The following is a 21,422-nucleotide window of genomic DNA, read 5'->3' on the forward strand; positions in this document are numbered from 1 at the left end:
TCCCCAGGCCTTCCAGAACTATTAGTCTAAGAAAACATTTTAATTTCATCCGGCCTCCTACTCCCACCCTGCCTTTAAATTTTAAACTTACAAACTCTTGTTGTTTTTCTTTTTCCATTAAGAAGTAGAAGTTGTGTTTCCACCACATGGTTTTAGAAGCATCAGTGCTTCGGAACCCAGAAACTTGGAACTAACCTTTTGTCCAACACCACTTTTTTACAACTACCCTTTTGAAAACAAGATAGAAAGATAAAATAAGCTAAAACAAATACCGAATATAAGACACGCCAGTGTCTTTACACATAAGCTCACATAAAGTGAGCAGCAGCACCTTCAGAAGTCACGTGGTCCAATCCTCTCCTTTTACTGAGAAGGAAAAAGGGGGCCAGAGCAGGGAAACTCCAGCTCGAAATCTCAATTCTCAGTGTTAAAAGATGGTTTTTAAAAAAGGCCTAGATTTTGACCCCTAATGTAGTGCTTTTTTCACTCCATCACATTACCTCTTGGGAGACTGACTATTGATCTGAAAAATAATTTTGCTAAAGCCATTTGGAATCTTTATTGACAATTGGCTCATGGTCTAATTAACACTTTATTTTTGCCTTCACTGAAGTTCTTCCCAGTTTCCTAAACTGGTTTCAGTGTTTATGGGTATTTGACTATAAATTCAGATAGTCACATAAAGAAAAATCTTTAGATCACCTAGTCCAAGAGGTCTTAACCTTGGACCCGAAGCCTCCTGGGTTGGACCCAGGGATTCTAGGGTTGAACTCCAAGTAAAGTTAGCAGAACTTTTGAGAGCATTTTTCTGGGTTAGGAAGACAGTTTTCCTCAGATTCTCAAGGAAGACCGTGAACCCTCACTAAAACTGAACTATTATCTAGGTCAATTTCCTCAAGTTAGAGTTGCAGAAACTGAGAAATGAATAGAGTTACCAACATCATATAGAAGAGGTAAAGGCCTGGAATTCAGACCTCTTTGTGCACCCTCCAGGAATCATGTGACCTTGCTCTGCCTGCTGCCCAGAGAGGACTCCCGTTCTCCTGGTTAACTCTCTCCCAGTACAAGCTTCTCACTACAAGAGGAATCATCGAGACAACATGCAGGACCCGATACAAACCCACCCTGCCCTGGAACAATGGTTCCCTGTACCTCTCCTAGCAGCCAAGCAGGACCCCCACCTAGAACTTCTGGCAGAGATGGAGTTGGTATCCCAAGGCACTGGGCTCCCTCTCATGTGGATGCTCAGCTGGAGTTTCTGCAGTCTGATGCTCAATCCCTCACCTTAGGTAGATTATTAAATGCTGTCATCCACAGCATCCCCAGATAGACGGCTTTAAATTCTATTTGGAAGGCTAGAACTCAAATCCACCTATATGTATGCTTCATCCTCGCAGGCAGGCAGTTCTTATATATTTGTGATGTCCACACCTCCAAATTAGTTTTTGGTCACACACAAAAAAAGAATAAGAATTTTCAACTGCATACACAGTTTGTATTTTTGATTATTGATTTTATACAAAACTTCTTAGCATACTTGGTGTGGGGAGATTATTCAGGATTATTGTATCTCTAGTTCTCTGATATCATAGCTAGAAGTTAATGCACAGTGACTAAGAATGACAAATCAAGAAACAGTGGCTAATAAAACATCTCTGGAGTATACACAAGAAATTGATGTTATTTGCCTTGAAGAAATGGAACTGCTTAACTTGGGTCAAAGGTGAGAGAAAGATTTTCCACTGCAAATCTTCTAATCCTTTTGAATTTGAATCATGTATTATTTAATTAAAATCTTAACATTTCTTAAAATTCTTAATAATCTTAATATTCAAATAAGCCTTGCCTTGAGAAATAGTGCCACCAATATATTATTTCGATATAATTTACTTCCAAAAGAAACAAAAGTGGCTAAAGGAAAGCCTTGGTCATGTGGCCCTTCTGTATTCAACTTTTTAAACTATGTGCATAAATTACTTTGAAAAAATGTAAAACTAATTAAAAAAGAAACAAAAATCATCCCAACCAACTTGTCTTATGTGTAAAGCCACAGGGGTGGGAGAGACTAGTTTCCCAGGGTGGCGGAGCTGGGATAACCACTCAGGTTGCTGTATCTCAGGCTGGACCTTTCCTTAACATGAACAGACTCTTGGAGTAGCTGGTGTCTAAATGCCTTCTTTTAATTATTCTTAGATTAAGACATTTTTAGAATATTTGAATAAAACTGACCTCTCCTCATTCTGATCCTCTGTGCTAATAATTGTACCCTTTTTTATTCATTCAATTACAAGCAAATTGACAGGAGACATTTATATGAGGCAGCTTAAACCCCAGCTAATGGAGTGCCTAATGACTAATTGATCAGATCCCAACCCAGAGAGCAGCTCTGAGTGGCCTAAAGGAATTTATGCAATTAGTTTAGGTTTGGTAGAAATTGAGTGCATATGAAAGTAAGCTTTTTATGGTCTTGATTTATGAGGGCTGGGCATTAACTATATCTGCCAAGAGGTGAGCTGCTTAGCAAAGCCTCAGGCATTGGGGGGCACTGAGGTGGGCGGGGATGTTGGGTCGGAGCTGCGTTGATGGGGGCAGGGGGGTAGCGAATATAGGAAAGAGATAGTGACCTCAGGAGTGGGATTCGGGCAGAGGGCTCTTGAAATTATGGTGGTCCCCACTCCCGATGTAATTCAAAGTAGAATCAATATTAAATCCTAACTATGTATAAAGAAGTCCAATGAAATTCTGATTTTCCCAAGATGAGCAGTAGGATTTGTGTGTGTGTGAAATTCTAAAATAAGCTCAAAAGAGAGGGAGTACTATTTCGGTACCAGTTTGCCTCCCGCGTAAGACTGGGTCGGATTGGGCCGAAGGATGGAGCAGAGAACTGATGCTTTTTAGAGACAACTCTCCACCCGTTGAGGACCGGAAGCAACAGTGGGGAGGACTCCCGGGAGGAGCCAGGGGCCGGCGCGTAACCCTCTTGGCGAGATGCTCCTCCCCAAAGTCCGGGGGATGGGGCTGGCTCCCGGGCCGGAACGCTGCGGAGGGGAAGCCCCTCCCGAGGCGCCAGGCGGAGCCGGGCGAACCTTGACCCCGCGGGGGAACCCGGGGAGCCGGGCTGGTGCGGAAGCGCCGTCACAGGGCGGAGGGAAACCTGACCTGATCGGAAAAGAGCGATCGAAGGCGAGGCTAATTTGTCCGCCGGGGTCTTCACTGGCTCCGTCTGCCCGCCGGGCGGGTTACGCGGGGGCTCCCGCCGCTCCAGGAAAGAGGAGAAAGATGGGGAGAAGGCTCTGTGCGCGCCCTAGGGACGCGGCCCGCCCGCCCTTGCACTTTGGGACCAGACTTTCGCGCCTGAGAGGTCAGAGGGAAGCTGAGAGAGGGTTGTGTGAGAGACCGGTAACAGAAAAAGGAACAGAGATGTGAGAGGCGCGGAACGGAGACGGGAAAACCTGCAACCCGGCGAGGACGGCGGGCATCCTCGCCTTCCACCACCTCCCCAGATCGTCCGGCGACTCCAGCCTAATGTGACACGGCTGCTCCGCCCCCATTCCTGGAGGCTCCCCTGCCCTGCCCCTCGCCAAGGGTGAGGCGAAGAAGCCAGTTTTTGCCACCTCTCTCCACCAAACTGCTAAGTTCACGATCCGCCCTGGGCAAATTACAGAAACACAATCCTTCCAAGTTCTCATCTGTAAAATGGGCTTAAAAAGGATACCTGCTCATGGTGTTGTTGAAGGATTAATAAATTAACGCACGTGAAGTACTTGGAACAAAACCTCACGTGTGGGGAGACCTCAATACCTGTCAGATACCATTATTATTCATTTATCTAACGAACACTTGTAGAGCGCTCACTCTGTGTGTGGCCCTGCGCTTGATTCAGGGAGGCAGGAGGGAACTGGGTCTACGTGGTGCTTGCTCGCCCCAAGTGCTTTTATTGCTGAATAAATTAACAGGGTGCTATCAAGGAGTAATAAGGGCTAAGACAGAAATTCTACAAGGTAGTCTGATAGAGGAAAGAAGATTTAAGGTAGAAAGAGTCGGCTAAATCCCTCCGCCTTTCTCTGGGCCTCAGTCTCTGGGCTCTGCGCTCCACATCCATGCTGAGGCAGTCTAACCCCGGGCAGACAGTGGGTGGAGGGCGGGGAGAACGAGCCCGGGACCCCCATACCTGGCTCCTCCTCTGCCCGCTGGAGCCCCACCCCTCCGGGTGAAGCCTGCACCGAGTCTTTGTCACTGACAGCCGATGTTCTCCAGGAGTCTACAGAGGAGCAAGGCTTGGGTCCAAGGAGCTGTCAGAGGGTCAAGCCTCTTAGTGGGAACTACACATTGGCACCATGGACTCCTGAAAAGCGAATTCCTCCTTCCTTCCTAGCTAGGATGCACAGAGTGCAAAGAGATTTTTTTTTTTTTATGCTTTCTAGCTTGCCTCCGACAGACACAGCTCTTACTACTCTCATTTTGCACATGATCAGATGGTGGCTTACAGAGGGAAACTGTTGATCCCACCTGACTCCAAATCTGGCAATTTGCCCCTGCAACATAACCTCTCATTTTTCTGAGTATAAGTAATACTTTAAAGAGAGTATCCATTAATGCCTACTATGTGTCAGGCCCTGGGCTTATGTGATTTCACTTACTTATGAAAGCAATCCTGAAAGACAGTCATTTTTTTTTTCCCCCCAATTTGACAGATGAAGTCACTGAGGCTCAGGTCAAGTCACTTATTCAGGTAAGAGATGGAGAAGATATTCCACCCTAGGTCTGTCCACTCCAGAACTGGAGCAGTTTATATCTTAGCAGGAAAGTAAAATAACCCAGGCTCAAAGTAGGGCCAAGAGAGGGTCAGGCACACTCAACAGGGCAGGGGTCACCGCCCCCCATCCTGAAGATTCCTCTTCAAGGTTCCCAGGGCCCATGTCACAGAGGACCCCATCTCTACCCATGATCAACACAGAGGGAGGCAAAGCCTCTTCTAATTTAAACAGGAAGGAAACATTGTCTTTGAATGGAAGCTTGATATGCAGACCACCACCTTGGCCCTGGCCTTACTCCTGACTTGTCTATTCTTGATGGTCTCTGTTTCTCCTTGTAGTCCCCAGAATCCAGAGAGGATTGCCCTAGAGGGGTCCTTTCATTTACAAAACTTCATTCATTCAGTTATTCAACAGGTATCAATTGTCTGCCACTCTGGGCCAGATCCTGAGCTGGCATTGAGCTTGAAACCGACAAAACTCACACTACCTGAGGGCAGAGGAAGTTCCTGGCCAGAGATCACACAGCCTGGACCCAGAGTTCCTACCTCACATTCTGGCTGCCAGGGCTTCAGCCATGCTGACTTGTGTATGCCTGGCTCATTGCGGGTCAGTCCCTGGTTCCAGCCAGGCAGGGGCCTAGAAGCCTTACTCTGGTCCACAGATAACTCTCAAAGTTCCACCAGGAGAGGCCAAATGCAGCTTTCCATACAAAAAGCCCTGAGAACTGGGCTTCCCTTCTCTTGGCACAGGCTAAAGAAACCCCTAGCTGGGCCTTTGGGCAGTGAAGGCCGCCAAGTTGATGGGACTTGGGAAAAGCAAATTTGCTCCACACTGCTTTTCAATTACTTGTCAAAAAATTTTTGTGCGGTTTTACAGCCATCAGCAGAGCCTTAGAGAGGTGATGTGACTTGCGCAAGGTCACGCGATTAGGAAATGATCCACCAGGATGCAAATCGGGCCTGCCTGAACCCCAAACCGGCTGGTACCCAGACCCCCCCGCCCCCCACCGCGTCCTGCTCCCGGCCACATACACACACCACCCCTCGAGAGGTCTGTGCCTCCACCGGACGAATAACAGAGGCGACTGAACAATTCCGGAGAAACCGCAGCTCCCAATGCTTCCTGGACAAGCCCAAAGAGAGAGGCAGCGGCGCCGGCCGGGCGCACTCGGGGGGTGGGAGAGGGTGGGGCGCGGCGTGGACCGGGCCGCAGCTCCCGCCCGCAGGTAGAAACTTGTCAACGTACGGTGCGCATACCGTCCAGGACGTCTGAAGCCGCTGACGCAGAGGCGCGGGTCCCACTCAACACCCCGCCCGGCCAAGAGTGACACAGACCTTGCATTCAGGCGACTCATCGCGCCCTCTTCAAAAAAAAAGTCTCCCAAACTTTTGATGTTATTAATACAATAAACAAATAAATAAGCAAATAAAAAACATCAGGGAACTTTTCGAAAAAGGAGATGGAGGCGGATATCGAGTTCTTCCCCGGGTCAAAAAAGCCGAAGGCTCTTACCTGCAGGAAACCTCGCAGCCCGCAAAGGCGCGTCTGTCTGGAACGCTTCGCATCGGCGCGGGACTTTCACGGCCGCCTGCTCTGCAGCCCGGCTGGGCTCCGGCCCTGTGTTTTATACCACTATAGGCAATTAATATTGCATCAGCCGTATTTTAAATTTTCAAAACCCACAATATAATGTAATGGCATAAGGGCATTTATTATTAAAGGACACCCGATGGAGGGGAGGTGGAGGAATCGCTGGGGCTGTTGTGCAAGACGGCGGAGACGAGCTGAGGTCCAGGGACTGGGGGCGATCCCCAGGTTTGCTTTTGCAGTAGGGGGGCATGCTGCGCGGAGGGGAGACCTGCTCTGCTCCGAATTTCAGGCCGGACGTGATGACCCAGAGTTCTTTGAAGACACGGTGGAGAAATGTACAGAAGACTTCTGGGCTTGGAACATTCATTTTTAAATCATGAAGGTGTTTCTGCGGCTCACAAATAAGATTTCCTCCCCCTTTTAGAGTGTGTCGAAGAGAGAGGGAGAAGGAAACTGGCATCTGCTAAGCACCTATTGTGAACAAGCACTAAGATAGGATCTCTACGGCAGGTATCTTTTTACCACCGCTACCCCCATACACCCACCCCACCCCCCCCCACCCCCCCGCACACACACAGAAGCCAAAATAGACGCTGGAATAACCTCCTGGACGATAATTCCAAATGAATTTCTAAAGTAATTCCAAAGAAGTCCTAACGACCCAGTCCCAGCAAAGAACACCTTCCTCTCTCTTTGCATCTCTCTGCTCACCTCCCACCTAGCCCTTTGGATCTTTTAAAATAATGTTTCCTACTAAGAGCCAAGCACCACCAGACGCCTTAAATAAACAATCTTACTCAGTCCTGACAATAACCTTGTGATAAGTATTAGCATCTTCATGCTGCAGACAACCAACGGAGACTCAGAGATGTTTAAGAAACTGGATTCAGGATCATTCAGCCAATGAGTGGAGATACTGGGGGCTCCTACTCCCATTAGTCAGGCCTAAAAGTTTTCAGTCTGAGTCAAGTTGAACAAATAGAAGCTGACAGATTTGCACTCGGGGAAGTGTGGAGGAAGTGTGGAGGAAGGATCTGGAAACTCTGAGGTCCAGGGAGGGTTTGGGTGAGAAGATAAGGCACCCAGGGGAAAGGAGCAAGGAGAAATGATTGCAGAAGATTGGCCTGCTAGAAATGACAGTTCAGCCCTTCTGGGTTCTCACTTCTAAATCCTTTCGGAGACTAGTACTCCTTAACCTCCGAGAAAGTAAAGCACCGCGATTCGGGTTGAAAAATAAAGCATTTATTTTAGAAGTTAATTCAAGGGGTAAAGAGAGAAGGAAACAATATTTTATTTGCATCTATTCGGACAACAAAACCAAAGGTCACACAGCAACACGCAAATTACATGAAGTAACGAAAGATAAAATGTGACGGGGCCAGAGGGACTGGGGTGAAAAGGACCCAGGCCAGTGGTTTCGCCCCACGATCAGCTCAAAACTATTAGTGAACCTCCACCAAGAGGTTGGGGGATGGAAAAAAGTGGCGGTAATAAATAACAGTAAACAACGATGCGAACAGTAATAAAAGCGCAACGAGGTGAGCCGTGTTAGAAGGACTTGCATGTGTTCCGGAGAGTTACAGTTACTTTCGTTCAGGCAGCCGCCTCTACGCTGCTCTGAGAGTCTGGAACAAGGAGCAAGGGTCAGAGAGTCCTCAGTCCGACCGGAAAGCTACCAATCCCCTGCCTTCCTGCAGGCAGTCTTTACCCCTCGAACGGCCAGCAGATCGTGGAGGATGGGCCACAGCAGGGGCCGGCTGCTGCTTGCAAGCCAGCTACAGGATTCCACCATTTTCAGTCGCTGAAAAGGGCCCACTTTTTCTGGAACCCACCTTATGGCGGAGAACAGCTCGGAGCCGGCAACTCTCTGCACATTTTCCCTGAACCTAATCCATGCTACCTTAGAGAACTTACAGCAAACCAAAGGATGAGATGGATAGAATTTAGGCGGGGAAGGGAGTATAAGGCTATCCTTTGGAAACATACGTGTATTTTATATACTCTAAATAAATCTCCAGTACATGTTTGTGCCCCACTTAGACTTTGTATTATTACTTATCACTTCCTTCCCATCCCTTCACCCCTTGTCTAATCACGCTAAGCCAAGTGATGCCTTCACGCCAGAGTCGTGCGGTCGGGCTAATTAACTATCCCTTGCTTTTGGGCTCCTGCCCTGAGGTTGCGCAGTCCTGGGCGCGAGGGATATTTTCAGCACCACGGAGAGCACAAGTCCCTCCAGGCCTGCCTTTCCTGAATTTTTTTCTTAGCGCCCAAACTTTTCTGGTGGGAACAGAAAGGAAAGAAGGGAAAGAGAAGGCCGGGAGGCAACCAATCAGGATAAAGGGGAAAGTCTGTGACTTCGGGGGTGAGAGCCTGACCTGCCAGGAAACGTCTTGGAGCCCCCATAACCGTTCCCCCCCCAACTCCAGGGGGACATACACTCAGCTCTCCCGGCCCCGGACGCCGTGCCCCGTCGCAGTCAGTGGACAGCCGAGTACTTCATTCGTTTCTGTTTCTGTCTCTGGTTGCAGAACCAGACCCTCACCACGTTCTTTTTAAGGTCCAGTTTCTCGGCGATGGCCGCGATCTTTTCGGATGAGGGCCGCGGCTGGATCGCAAAGTAGGCCTCCAGGGAGCGCTTCTCTGGCGCCGCGATGGACGTGCGTTTGCGCTTCCGCTCGCTGCCATTGAAGAGCTCCGGCTTGCTGTTTTTCTCTCGGTAGGCGGCCTCGGCTTCCTCCAGCCAGGCCTGGAGTACCGGCTTGAGCGCAATCATGTTGTTGTGCGAGAGAGTGAGAGACTCGAACCTGCAGATGGTGCTCTGGCTGAGCGAGCCGACACCGGGGATCTTGAGGTTGGCCAGGGCCGCACCCACGTCCGCCTGGGTCACCCCTAACTTGATGCGCCGCTGCTTGAAGCGCTCAGCGAAGGCCTCGAGCTCTCGCGGGTCCGACTCCACGTCGCTGAGGCAGGCAGGCATAGCGCTATGAGGCGCCACGGCATGTGGGTGGCTCATGCCCATGGCCTGATGCAGGTGGCCCATGGCGCCCAGGTGGTGCGGGTGGATCTGGGCCGGCATCACCGAGTGCTCGGGGGCGCCCAAGCCGCTCACGCTCAGCGTGGGCGAGATGTGCTCTAGTAGGTCGCCCTCGAGGCCCTGGTGCACGGCGTGGTGCGGGTGCGAGGTGAGCGCGGCCGGGTGGGAGATGGGCACGGTGGACGAAGTGGACGTGCAGGGCACGCTGCTCATGGTATGGTAGGTGGCGTCGGGCTTGAACGGATGGTTCTTGCCGTGGGAGACGATATCCACCGCCGCCAGAGCTTCGGCGCGTGCCAGCAGGCTCTCATCAAAGCTTCCAAATATATTACCCTGCAGCTGCAAGCGAGAAGGCGCACAACACGGTCAGTGGGGAATACTGTCAACTCAGGATTAAAACACATTTTCAAGCAACCGAGATGCCTCTCCTCAAAGCCCAGGTCATAAAAATTAATACGGAGACAGAGGCTCTGCTGGAACAGACGTGTGGATCAGAGACATGAATGAGAGAGAGAGCGCGCCGGGAGAGAGCGCGGGGGAGACAAGGAGAGGGGTTCAGACAGCGGCGATTGTTCTGGGCGACATGAAAAAAACATGAAGCAAGTGCCTGTCAAAAAATGTGCCTTAGAGCGGTAATTATGCTCCACTACCTACCTGCGGGGCTGGGAGACAGACTCGGCGCATGGCCTCGGAGCCGGAGTGCAGGCTGGAGAATTTGGGTTCTTGAAGCACCGGGTGCATGCCGAAAGGCTGCTTGGCGTTCATGGCCATCATCTTCGCGCGCCGGGCAGGGAGGCAGCGAGGGACATGGATCAGGCTCTTCTCGCTTGCTCGCCGCGCTCCAAGTGAGCGCCGCTCAGCGCCCGCGCTCCCCTCGCCCTCTCGCTCGCTGCCTCCCCTCTCCCCCACCTGCTTCTTCACTCATCTTACAAGCAGCCTGCCAGGAAGGGCCCGGGCGCGCGCAGGCGTGCTCACGCGCCCGAGACTTGCAGGGGCGGCCAGGGAGGCGAGGCCAGGAGGCAGCTCTCCGCGCGCCTCTCTGCGCGGGCCCCCGCCGCCCCCAGCGTTTATACCCCTGCCCGGCCGGGCCTCCCCGCGTCCGCCCCGCCCCGCTCGGCTCCAGCCAGCAGACCTTCCGGAACCTTACTTCTTCTTTAGGGACTTTTTCTCCCCAAAGTCCCAACCTTTCCATCCTGTCCCAATTCGCACAAGCCAGACAGAAGGGCAGCCGTGGGCCAGGAAGCTGACCCTACCCCAACCCACCGCGCGCGCGCACACACACACACACACACTCACTCACTCACTCACTTTGTCGGCCCGGCTGCCGCCAAACTGCCCATTTCCAGGGCGCTCCTGGCCCCACGCCCGAGCGGTCCACTAGAGTCCGACCCAGCCGCGCAGCGAAGAGGCGCCTCCAAGCGCCCAGACGGGCTCCGGCGAGGATGAGAAACCACCCGGAACCCCAGTGACCTCCACCCCCAGTCGGCCGCGCTGGTGGATGTGGGGAAGTAACTGCCTGCCCAGGCCCGGAGGCCTGAGGCCTCCTCCCCGCACTTATCTTTCTTGCCTTCGCTTGAAAGGACAATTTGTCCCCCCAGCTCCGACTCCCCAAGCAGCCGGCCTAAGGACAGCCTAAAATTCAGAGTATTTTTTAGAGTGGTCACCGTTCAGGACTGCCCACCGGCCTTGGGAGTGGGTGAACAGATTTCTCTTGGGCCGCTGACGCTTAGAAGCCCCATTCCCCAGACAACAGCTTTCATTTTTAAGCTCCTACTGTGTGCTGGGCAGTTTAGAGTGTCAGCCTGTGGTGTGCTCACACCCTGCGGAACTGGGCTGTGATGCCATTTTACAGACGAGGAACACGCGCGTCGGTGGGGTTTGTACCAAGGCAACACGGCTGGTCGGGAGCTGGAGCCGCTCACTCACTCGTTCCGTGGTCGTTCTCCGTTTTCCACACATATTTACTGACAGCCTCCTGTGTGCCAGGCGCCACGTCTGACGCCCCAGGATCCTAACCGCTTGTCTTCCCGAAGTTTCCTTCCCGTGCGCCCCGGCGTTAGTGCGGCCCCGCCCCCTCCCCTCTGCTCCCGGCTCCTTCCCTAGTTTCTCCCAGTCTCTCCTCGCCTTTCCCCGCGCTAGTAAACAGCGTGAATAATGCATGGGGAATCCTGGGCCCGCGGCCGTCCGCGCCGCCCTCCGGGTCGGGAGAGAAGCCCTGTGCGCCCAGCTGAGCCCACCTCGCCGCCGCCTCCACCGCGGGGCGGCCTTGGGGTTTCAGTGATGCTGGCAGCCGCGCCTGAGGGTGTGAGTCGGGATTCCCAGAAGGTTAACGGAGTGGGGGTCGGGGGTGGCGGTGGGGTGAAGGGGCCACCCCCAAGCCTAAGAGGAAACGCTGCCGGGTCCGGCCTCCCCCGCCTCCGGTCCTGCCAATCCCCCATCTCCTGGCCTGGATCCCGCCCTCTAACCCCAGAAGCCACGCGCCGCCCTTTCACTAACCCTTTCTCGGCCTCGGTTTGCCGAGCTCTGAAATGGGAGTTGCCCTGCTCTTTGCTTGCCTTCTTGGGTTCTGGTGAAGAGGGTTCCACCCGGAGTAGAACGTAAAGCACTCAGTCAACTTCCTAAACAGCCTGAGGCTTGGAGGCGCAGGCTCTAACCTCGGGTCTTGCTGGCGGAGAGGCCAGGAGCCACCGTAGAGTCTGCATATGGCACTTTCCTCATCTGTCACTCTCCTCCTCTGATGGTTGTGGGGAATGCACAGATAAGCATTTGGTACTGTGCTTGCCACACTGAAATCATGGACTGAACGCTTGTTCCTTTCTTCTTTCTCCCTCAACTTAGAAATCTGTTGGGAGCAGGAGTGGCCTGGGTCCTCTTTCTGGAGAATGGTTTGTCTGCAGGAGCAAGCTGGTTCCTTGCTGTCCTCTGTTCACCTGCTTTGCACCACACCCCATGGCGAGGGCTGGGACACAGATGCGAATCAGACACCATCTCTGCCCTCACAAAAGCACCAGTCTAAAATCCACTTCAGGAAACAGTCTGTCTCATGCACAAGAAATTGACTATCTCAGCCACACAGAGCAAGGCTGATGGGATTCTTGAAGTATAGGGTACACATAAGAACCATGGGCCTCGGGAAGACCAGGCGTGGGATAGTATTCAAACACTGGATGGATGTGACCCTGGCTGGGCCTCAGTTTACCCAGGAGAGAGGGCTGGACTGCTGCTGCTGCTAAGTCGCTTTAGTTGTGTCCGACTCTGCAACCGCATAGACGGCAGCCCACCAGGCTCCTCCGTCCATGGGATTCTCCAGGCAAGAACACTGGAGTGGGTTGCCATTTCCTTCTCCAACGGGTGAAAGTGAAGTTGCTCAGTCGTGTCCGACTCTTTGTGACCCCATGGACTGCAGCCTACCAGGCTCCTCCATCCATGGGATTTTCCAGGCAAGAGTACTGGAGTGGGTTGCCGTTGCCTTCTCCGGACTAGACCATTGCTAAGCCTTTTCCAGCTAAAGCAAAAGACTACTGTTCTGGTTAATTTAAATGCAACACATTGTGAGCAAGTCAGGAGCTTCTCTCCAGGAATTCTCAACTCCCTAGTAGCTAAATGTAACATTATTTGATCACTCACCAGCATTTAGGACCACTTGTTCTTGTTTTCTGCACAATACTAGAAGCCAAAAGGAAAAGGGGAGTGGGAACCTAGGGATACTGGATCCTCCAGGGAAAAGAATCTGTAACTTGCCTCGTCTTATGGTGCCCTGAGACCCTAGTTATCTGTGAAGCTGAACCCCCCAGAAATGGAGGGGAAAGCCCATCTACATCCATTCTTCCCTGTTTTGTCTCCCAGCGGCCTGGGACATGCTGGCCAGGGTCGAGGTCAAGCAGAGGTCAGAGAAAGAGCAAAACTAACTAGCCCCTTTAGGCCTCCAGTGCAGACCTTTGGCTCACCAACCCCCACTCCAACATCCTGAGGCATTAGGATCACAAATCAAAAGCCATGCTTGCATCAGGCAACCTGTGTTCCCTGGGTTTTTCCCACCTTGCTCTTCAGGAGGGTCTACCAGCAGCTCCAGGCAGCCAGCAGTAAGATGACACCCATCCTCAGGGACCAGTCTTAGTGAGAAGGCTCTGGAGACAACAGAAGAAGGAAGAGACCATTCAGAAAGCAACTGGAAGGAGAGCCCCAGAACACAGTCAATAACATCATCTATATTGTACAGGATTTGCAAACTTAAATTGTCAGGGGCAAGTCTGGTAAAATTAATTAGCTGGGTGTATAAAAGGGAGGATTGGGACTATGGCAAATTGGAGAGCACATGTCCCCACTCTCACCCTCATGGTGTTAAATTACAGTTAAAGCACTCACACATGCAAACATCATGTATGGACTAAATAACATCTGTCTGAGAGCCAAGGAAGGACCACATGGCCATTTACACAAATGGGGGGCATAAAGGGGGCATTTCCTTCATTGTACAATCATTTCCAAATACTTGCTGAATACATATTGAATCTAGAGAAAGGGTACAGATGAACCTATTTACAAGGCAGGAATAGAGATGCAGATGTAGAGAATGGACACGTGGACGCGGCGGGGGCCGGGGCAGGGATGGGGAGGGTGGGATGAAGGGGGACAGTAGCACTGACATATATACACAGCCATGTGTAAACTGCATAGATAGTGGGAAGCTGCTAAAGAGCACAGGGAACTCAGCTTAGTGTGGGTGGAGGGGAGACTCAAGAGGAAGGGGATATATGTACACATATATTAATAGCTGATTCACATTGTTATATGGCAGAAACTAACACTGTAAAGCAATTATATGCCAATAATAAAGTTTAAAAATAATAATAATACCTGCTGACAGCTGGGCCTTGTGATAGGTTCTGCAGGTATAGAGCACACTGCTGGGGGGCTTAGAGTCAGTGGGGCACTAGAACTGCTACATGTAACTCTAAGTCAGGGCACAAAGCACTGTGTTCTCTAGAAGGACTAGCCCTAGAAGGGGAAGGGAGGCATTTTCCCTGTTGGTCACTAGTTTGCAGCTTTACTATGAGTAGGAATCATCTGCGACCTCTTAAAATACAGCATCCTAGGACCACATGCAGAGATTTGACTACAAGGACTAAGGTGCTTTTTAATAGACATTCATGATTTGCATACAGATGTTCTGGGACCATCAACTCAAAAAACTTGGTCTGGACACTTGCAATCTGATAAGGATGGTGTTAAAGCCCTGACATAATTGTGCAAGTTTCACCAAGACTCAAACAGAGAGTGTTCCTTCTTTCAGGCTTTTGCATCTTCTGTTATATCTTGGGAAGAACATGATGTTTTATGGTCTCTGCTTCTTGAAGGACCCTGGGACTTCTCTGAAGATGAGTCTTATTTGTCACTGTGTTTACAGGTACAGGCACCACGCAGGATCTTAATATAATGATCTGTGTTGAATGAATGAATGCATGGATAACATCCTCTCCAGGCCTCTGGCCTGTTATGATGGTGACAAGAGGAACCACACAAGAGGCTCCTTATGAGCCAGGCTGTGGGCTAAGTGCTTTAGAAGTATGGTACACTGAATCCTATCAAGCCTGTGAGGCTGATGTCATTATCTCCATATTACAGATGAGAAAACTGAAGCTCAGAGCAATTGAGTTGCCTAAAGCCAGCTAAGCATGGCAGAGTAGGGATAGGAACTCAGATGTCTGACTCCCACGCCCACACGGAAAGTTGACTAACATACTGGGCTGGCACCACCCCAGACCAGGGGTTGACGGAGTGGGGTGAGCTGGCCTTTACTTCTTTCTCAGAAGGCCTTGCTTCCAGAGGCTCAGAGTCTGGCCCTGCTCCAGGCATGCTTCCGGCTTAGGCCTAAGAGAAAAGACAGCAGCTACCCCCCTCCCACCTCCGTCTCTGGCCAAGCTCTACCCTCCAGAGCTGGGGAGAGACAAAAGGGATGGAATGGGAGATGGCCCCAAGAGAAAGGCCCGAACTCAAGATGCCATCGCGGGGAGGCAGCTGGCGGGGCTGCCTGGCCAGGTGTTCGCAGCCGCCCGCTCGCCTGCCTCTCCCTCTCATCTCCTTTCACAAAGTTCTCACATGTACCTGCCGCCTGCGCAGCTGCCGCCGACTCGCCTGTCGGCCGCTCGCCTCGCATTGTCTGCGCGGGCTCGGACGATCCGAGATGCCCAGAGGGACTCGGGAGCCTGGAGCCGAGCATCCCCTCCGTGAGGGGCCGGCACGCGCCGGAGCCCTCCCTTGCCCCTGGGGTCCACGCTGCAGCCCAAGTGCTGGCTGTCAGACTCCAGGCAGGGCCTCAGTTTCCTTATCTGAAAAATAAATGGACCCAGCCAAGGGATCCCCAAGAGCCCTCCTCCATCATGCATTCTTTCATTGGATACATTTATTGAGTGCCTACTATGTGGCAGCCACTATGTTAGGAGACAGGAATTCAGCTGCAAAGGAAACAGTCCCCAGCTTTCACCTACGACCCCTACCACCCCTACCCGCCACCAGCTGATGCTTCAGCAGAAGATGAGCAGTAAATAAAGAAAGCCTTCAGTAGTGAGAGCTGCTACAGAGAAAATAAACCAGGGTGACAGAACAAAATGCAAGGACAGAAAGGGGAGGAGTAACCTTTGAATCAAGACCTGAAGAAGAAAATAGAAGATAATGGGGAACAGCATATGTGAAGGTCCTGAGGTGGGAGCAAGTTTGGGGCATTCAGGGAAGAGCAGGAAGGCTGGTGGGGGTGGGGGGAATATGGTGGGAAAACTGAGGGCGGACATGGAGGATGGCAAAAAAAAAAAAGCAGCTGCTGGAGTTTGCAGCGAGGTTGAGTTTTGCTCCAGGGAGAGTGGAGAGCCACCCAAGCATTGAAGCAGGACAGTGATAGGATTTGAGGTCTACTTCCGGTGATTTGTAGGAATTGGGTGCAGTGATCCAGAGTGGAAGAGAGAGACCCCACGTTTTCTAGGTTTAATCCTTGGCTTTATGGGGGAATCTGGGTCAATGGTTTGAATCTAAGGTGCCGTTCCCTAGACAAATCTTCCCCCACCCATACCCAGTATAGTTCCCCTATGTCTTCTTTTCTGAGCTCCAGACACTGTCACACGTGTTGTGAGCAGCATGGCCAGCTCTGTTTGTCTTTAGGAACCTGGACTCAGTAAACACATGGGGATTTTCCTGGCGGTCCAGTGGTTAAGTGCCTGCCAGGGCAGAGGACACAGGTTCAACCCCTGGTCCAGGAAGATCCCACATGCCATGGGGCAGCTAAGTCTGCGTGCTACAACTACTGAAGCCCACACACCCAAAGCCTGTGCTTTGCAACAATAGAAACCACCACAGTGAGAAGCCCACACACCGCAGCTAGAGAGAAGCCCTGGCTCACTACAACTAGAGAAAGTCTGCATGCAGCAATGAAGTAGTACAGACCTAGTGCAGCAAAAAATATATAAATAAAAAATAAACACATGGTCCTTGCACATGAGGACTGGTCTTGCCTTCCTCTTCTCCAGTTCATAGGTGGCTCAGAGTTCAAAGTCATAAAGTCAACTCCCCCATGGCCTGGTTCGTTGTCGTCTCTTCCAGGGCCAAAGGATTAGGCCATTTCTCTTACCAACCAGCGTGGCTGTGAAGAGGCAGCAAGGGGGGGTGGACAGGGCACAGGAGATATGTGTTCAAACATGAATATGTAACTAACCTGCTGCACGACCCTGGACAAGTCACTTGAGGACTCTGGGCCTTATCACTACAAGAGGGTCAGGACTGAAAAGTTAGGCCTTTTCAGTGTGGATGTGTCAAGGTTGTAAGTGTAGATCTTGGAGAAAGTGTAGAGGCTAAATCCATCTCCATAAATAGAAACCACATTCTGATGGTTCTCCACATGATCTGTAAGCAAAGCAGGGGCCTCCATTGCTTTCTGCATCCACCACATGCTTGTTGAGCACCTACCCTGTGCCGAGCATGTGCCAGGTCTGGAGATATGATGATAAACAAAGGGTACATGGTCACTGCTTCTAGTAGCTTGGCGTCTGCTGTTATCTTATTCAGTCTTCACAATACTCCCTAGAAAAGAGCCATCATCCCCTCCCTTTTCCTTCTCCGTAAGGACACTGGCTCAGAGAGATGAAATAACTTGTCTATCAGTCACAGCTCAGCGTTTCCTCCTCAGCCTGGTTCTGTGCATTATGTCACTTAGTCCCCACAGCCACCCTCTAAGACGTAGGTACTATTTTTACCTCTGTTTCTCAGAGGGGAACCCTGAGGCTCAGTCAGAGATGTTAAGTGTGTTCCTCGAGGTCACACAGGAATAAGTGGCAGGACAGGAATAGGATCTGAACTCAGGTCTGCTGCCCAGAAACCACAAGCTTTCCTGCGCACACTGGACTCTCCAAGAAAATGGGTTTACACTTTCTGTCGCTTGTTCACTTCCCTTTAAGCCCTGGATACAGCAAAGAGAAGTGGAACCATTAACCAGCCTCTGTAAATTAAAAAAGAAAAAAAAAAAAAAAGAGGAGGAGGAAAAGAAAGGTAGAAAAGAAAAAGAATGAGGGAAAACAAGTGAAGGCTTTGCTCCCATCAGGGGGGAAATCGGCGTCTTGTCGCCTAGCTCCATGCCCTGATTTATGATAAAAAATTTAGAGGAAATCATTTATATTTTAAAGGATCTAAATAGCTGCATGAAAGTTTTATCTAAAGTGCCACTGTATTTATAGGCAGTTCTTCCATGCTGGAGGTAATTAATAGATGTATAAATCGCAGGGCTCCCGGCTCTCCTGCCTTCAGGGCTGGATGGCCACTCGGGCCTTGGCACTTGGGGACCGAGTGGGAGGGGGCAGGGTGGCAACTGCAGAGACTTGCTCCAAACAAGCCCCGGCCACACCCCCTGTTTTGTGAGACCTTCACTGGGACCAGGAGCTATTTCACATTAGACTGGCAGATGCAACCTCAGGTTGGGCTACAGTTCCTGGCCACCTGATGTCTAAACTCTTTCCAGGACTGTCCAAAAAGAGCTCAAAGGTTCAGCCCCCCTTCCCTCTTTCCTGCCCTGGGGCCAGCGCCAGGGGATAGGCTGCACCTCTGTGGAGGGCTTATAACTCCGCAAGGTCCTGGTGAATGAAATCTTGGGCTCCTCACTCCCCCTCCCCAGCTTTAGCCAGACTCCCATTTCCCTGTGTGTGCCCCCCAGCTCAAGGACACCAGGCACTTGTTTTGGAAAAGGAAGCCAGTTGCGAGAGGCCCGAGGCTCTCGACTTACTTTAATTAAGGCCCTGAAATATTGATGGTTTTGGCTCTCTCTGTGGCTGCCACACCTTACAAGCCGGGAGAGAAGCCCAGGGATGAACAAGTTAAGGAGAGCCAGATGGTTTGCCTTCAGAAACGCCATACAAAACTTACAGACGTGTCACCACCCTGGTTTAGCCCGGAGCCCTAAATAATTAATGGATCTCCTGAATTCAAAAAGAAAAAATCCACCAAAGTGGAAATAACAGTGATGACTCACTCAAGGTTGAACCTTTGGGAGTGGGGAAGGTGTGCTTACCTAGTGGGCTGAGAGTGGACAGCCTGGGGAACAGAGAACAGCCCCTGTGGCCCTCTTCCTCCATTGGGGCTCCTTCCAGTAGTGCCATGTTGAGCAGCTTTCTGTCCAAAGGTGGGACAGATAGAACCTTCTCCATTTAAACACACTCTTTTCTTTTCCTTGTGAGACCAAGGGTGGGCATTCTTTACTGAGGAGAAACTGTCTGACTCCCTTTTGAAATCTCTGTAACGTCCCATGCTCTGATAATGTACCCCCCAAAGGTGGACTTAAAAGAAACTCACACAGGCATCTATTTACTCCACCATTAAATTTAAGCTGGAGGATAAATATGTGTCTGTGGGTTTTTTTGCTTGCCCTGTGGCCCTAAACACAGCACAACTGAAAGGGCTGCCATTCTGGGGCATCAAGAGTATCTTCACCAAGTAGATTCACCTATGAGATTTAGAAAAGGAGTAATGTTGATGCTAGAGGTGGTGGTGGTGGGGACCTTGTCTTCCAAGGCCCGTCTTCTGTCTGTTCTAACCCACTTGGGTGAACTGGGGCCAAAAGTTATCTCAGTTTTTAACATAATTTGATCTTGCCATTGACATATTTTAATATATTAGCCCAGAAGGGTTTTACAGATGACTGCTTTCTTTTCTAAAATGCATCACTTTACAAACAATACAAAACACTATAAGCAAATACTATCCCCTTCCACTTCTTCTTATGTATATTTATCTATAACATTTTATTTCTTAGTTTTTCAACATAACAAAACAATGAAGGTCTGACCTTATGAGTTGGTTTAACATCCAGTTCTAGTAGGTTAGAAATATCACTGGTGGGTCAGTGGTAAAGAATTTGCCTGCAATGCAGGAGCCGCAGGAGACGTAAGAGATGCCAGAGCGGAGGGTTCAGTCCCTGGGTTCGGAAGATCCCCTGAAGTAGGAAAAGGCAACTCACTCCATTATTCTTGCCTGGAAAATTCCATGCACAGAGGAGGCTGGTGGGCTACAGCCCATGGGGTTGCAAAGAGTAGGACATGACTGGGCACACACACACACATTCTCTCTCTCTCTCTCTCTCTCTCTCTCTCACACACACACACACACACACACACACACAAAGAAATGCAGGTAACCTGGAAGCTCTTTTCTACTGTTTTTTCTTCAGAACTTTTTTTTTCCTCTGAAAATGGCAGTTCATCCATTTCTTCTGCTCTTGCGTCCTACTTCCTGAGCAGTGTAGAGATTTTTGCATGCAAATGGAGTCTTTTAAAATTTAAAAGCAGGTCTGGTGGCAAATAGAAGGATCTGGAAGTGACTGTCATATTCTAAAGGGCTGTAAGCCTCCACGATAGAGTAGGTGGGTCCTCTGTTACATTTCATTTCACATTTATAACCTGCTTATTCTCCAAAGAGCATATTATACACAATTGGCCAGATTCAGTGCCGTAGGAAATGACTACATCCTTTGTAAATAAGCAGTAGGTCTTCCGGATAGTTGAGACTTTGAAAACGACTATGAGTGGGAAGTGGCCATGTGATAGGGAATGGGCAGAGGATTTGGGGAGTCATGGAAGCCTTTTCTGAGTTGCTAAGACCTTAATGAAAAGAAGGAACCAGTTATATGATAAGCTCTGGGGAGAGTTTCTAGGCAGAGAGAGCAGTAAGCTGGGGATGAGTGTGCATGTCCAAAGACAAGGAAGGAGGCTACTGTGGCTGGAGCCAATGAAATGAGAGGGAGGAAAGGGAGAGGAGTTTGGAGAGGTGAAGGGGTTAAATAGGATGTTGTAAACCGTGCTTAGAAATGTGTGCTCTTCTCCAAGTACAGTGGAAGGTGTGAAGCAGGAGAGTGATACATACTTTGATAAACGGGGACACAACCCAGGGTAAAGGCGGGCTGGAGGCAGGGAGGTTGTCCAGAAAAAGGGGGGTACTCTTGCTGCCTCCTCTGTCTGGAATGCTCCCCGCTGGACAGTCACAGGCTCACACTCTCTTCAGGTGGCAGCTCAACTGTCCTCTACTCAGTGAAGCCTTCCCTGATGTATCTACTTAACATGTTGACTATCTTGCTCCCCACCTCATTTCCTCTGCCCCTCCCGGCTTTATTTGTCTCCGTAGCACTCATCGGGCTTCCCTGGTAGCTCAGCTGGTAAAGAATCCACCTGCAATGCAGGAGACCCCAGCTCGATTCCTGGGTCAGGAAGTTCCCCTGGAGAAGTGGATAGGCTACCCACTCCAGTATTCTTGGGCTTCCCTGGTAGCTCAGATGGTAAAGAATCCACCTGCTAAGGGAGACCTGGGTTCAGTCCCTGGGTTGGGAAGATCCTCTGGAGGAGGGCATGGCAACCCACTCCAGTATTCTTGCCTGGAGAATCCCCATGGACAGAGGAGCCTGGCGGGCTGCAGTCCACGGGGTCGCAAAGAGTCGGACACAACTGAGCGACTAAGCACAGCACATAGAGCTCATTACCCTCTATATTTTACATGAGATATGAGATTACCTTTTT

At 50.6% G+C, this 21,422-nt stretch overlaps 1 protein-coding gene across 2 annotated transcripts; it reads right to left on the minus strand.

Annotated features, from left to right (window-relative positions):
* Window positions 1–7,571: 7,571 nt before the first annotated feature.
* POU4F3 (POU class 4 homeobox 3) lies at window positions 7,572–21,091 on the minus strand. 2 transcript variants are annotated; one of them, XM_043464294.1, is made up of 4 exons: window positions 21,078–21,091; window positions 13,423–13,511; window positions 10,039–10,158; window positions 7,572–9,723 (listed from the first exon to the last, which is right to left on the minus strand). In XM_043464294.1, exons 3-4 carry the CDS (start codon window positions 10,156–10,158, stop codon window positions 8,827–8,829), a joined length of 1,017 nt encoding a protein of 338 aa, XP_043320229.1. In that variant the 5' UTR covers window positions 13,423–13,511; window positions 21,078–21,091; the 3' UTR covers window positions 7,572–8,826. The 2 variants fall into 2 exon arrangements, with proteins under 2 accessions (XP_043320229.1, XP_043320230.1); XM_043464295.1 differs by lacking the exons at window positions 13,423–13,511; window positions 21,078–21,091 and adding an exon at window positions 10,693–10,730.
* Between the last annotated feature and the right edge of the window lie 331 nt (window positions 21,092–21,422).

This window comes from Cervus canadensis, chromosome 4 (genome assembly GCF_019320065.1).
Source record: "Cervus canadensis isolate Bull #8, Minnesota chromosome 4, ASM1932006v1, whole genome shotgun sequence".
Classification (NCBI taxonomy): domain Eukaryota; kingdom Metazoa; phylum Chordata; class Mammalia; order Artiodactyla; family Cervidae; genus Cervus; species Cervus canadensis.

Coding starts and splice junctions, on each gene's coding strand:
- POU4F3 (XM_043464294.1), bottom strand. CDS start 10,158: ATGATGGCCATGAACGCCAAGCAGCCTTTCGGCATGCACCCGGTGCTT. Junction 9,724..10,038: donor TCTGTCTCCCAGCCCCGCAG/GTAGGTAGTGGA, acceptor TCTCGCTTGCAG/CTGCAGGGTAATATATTTGG.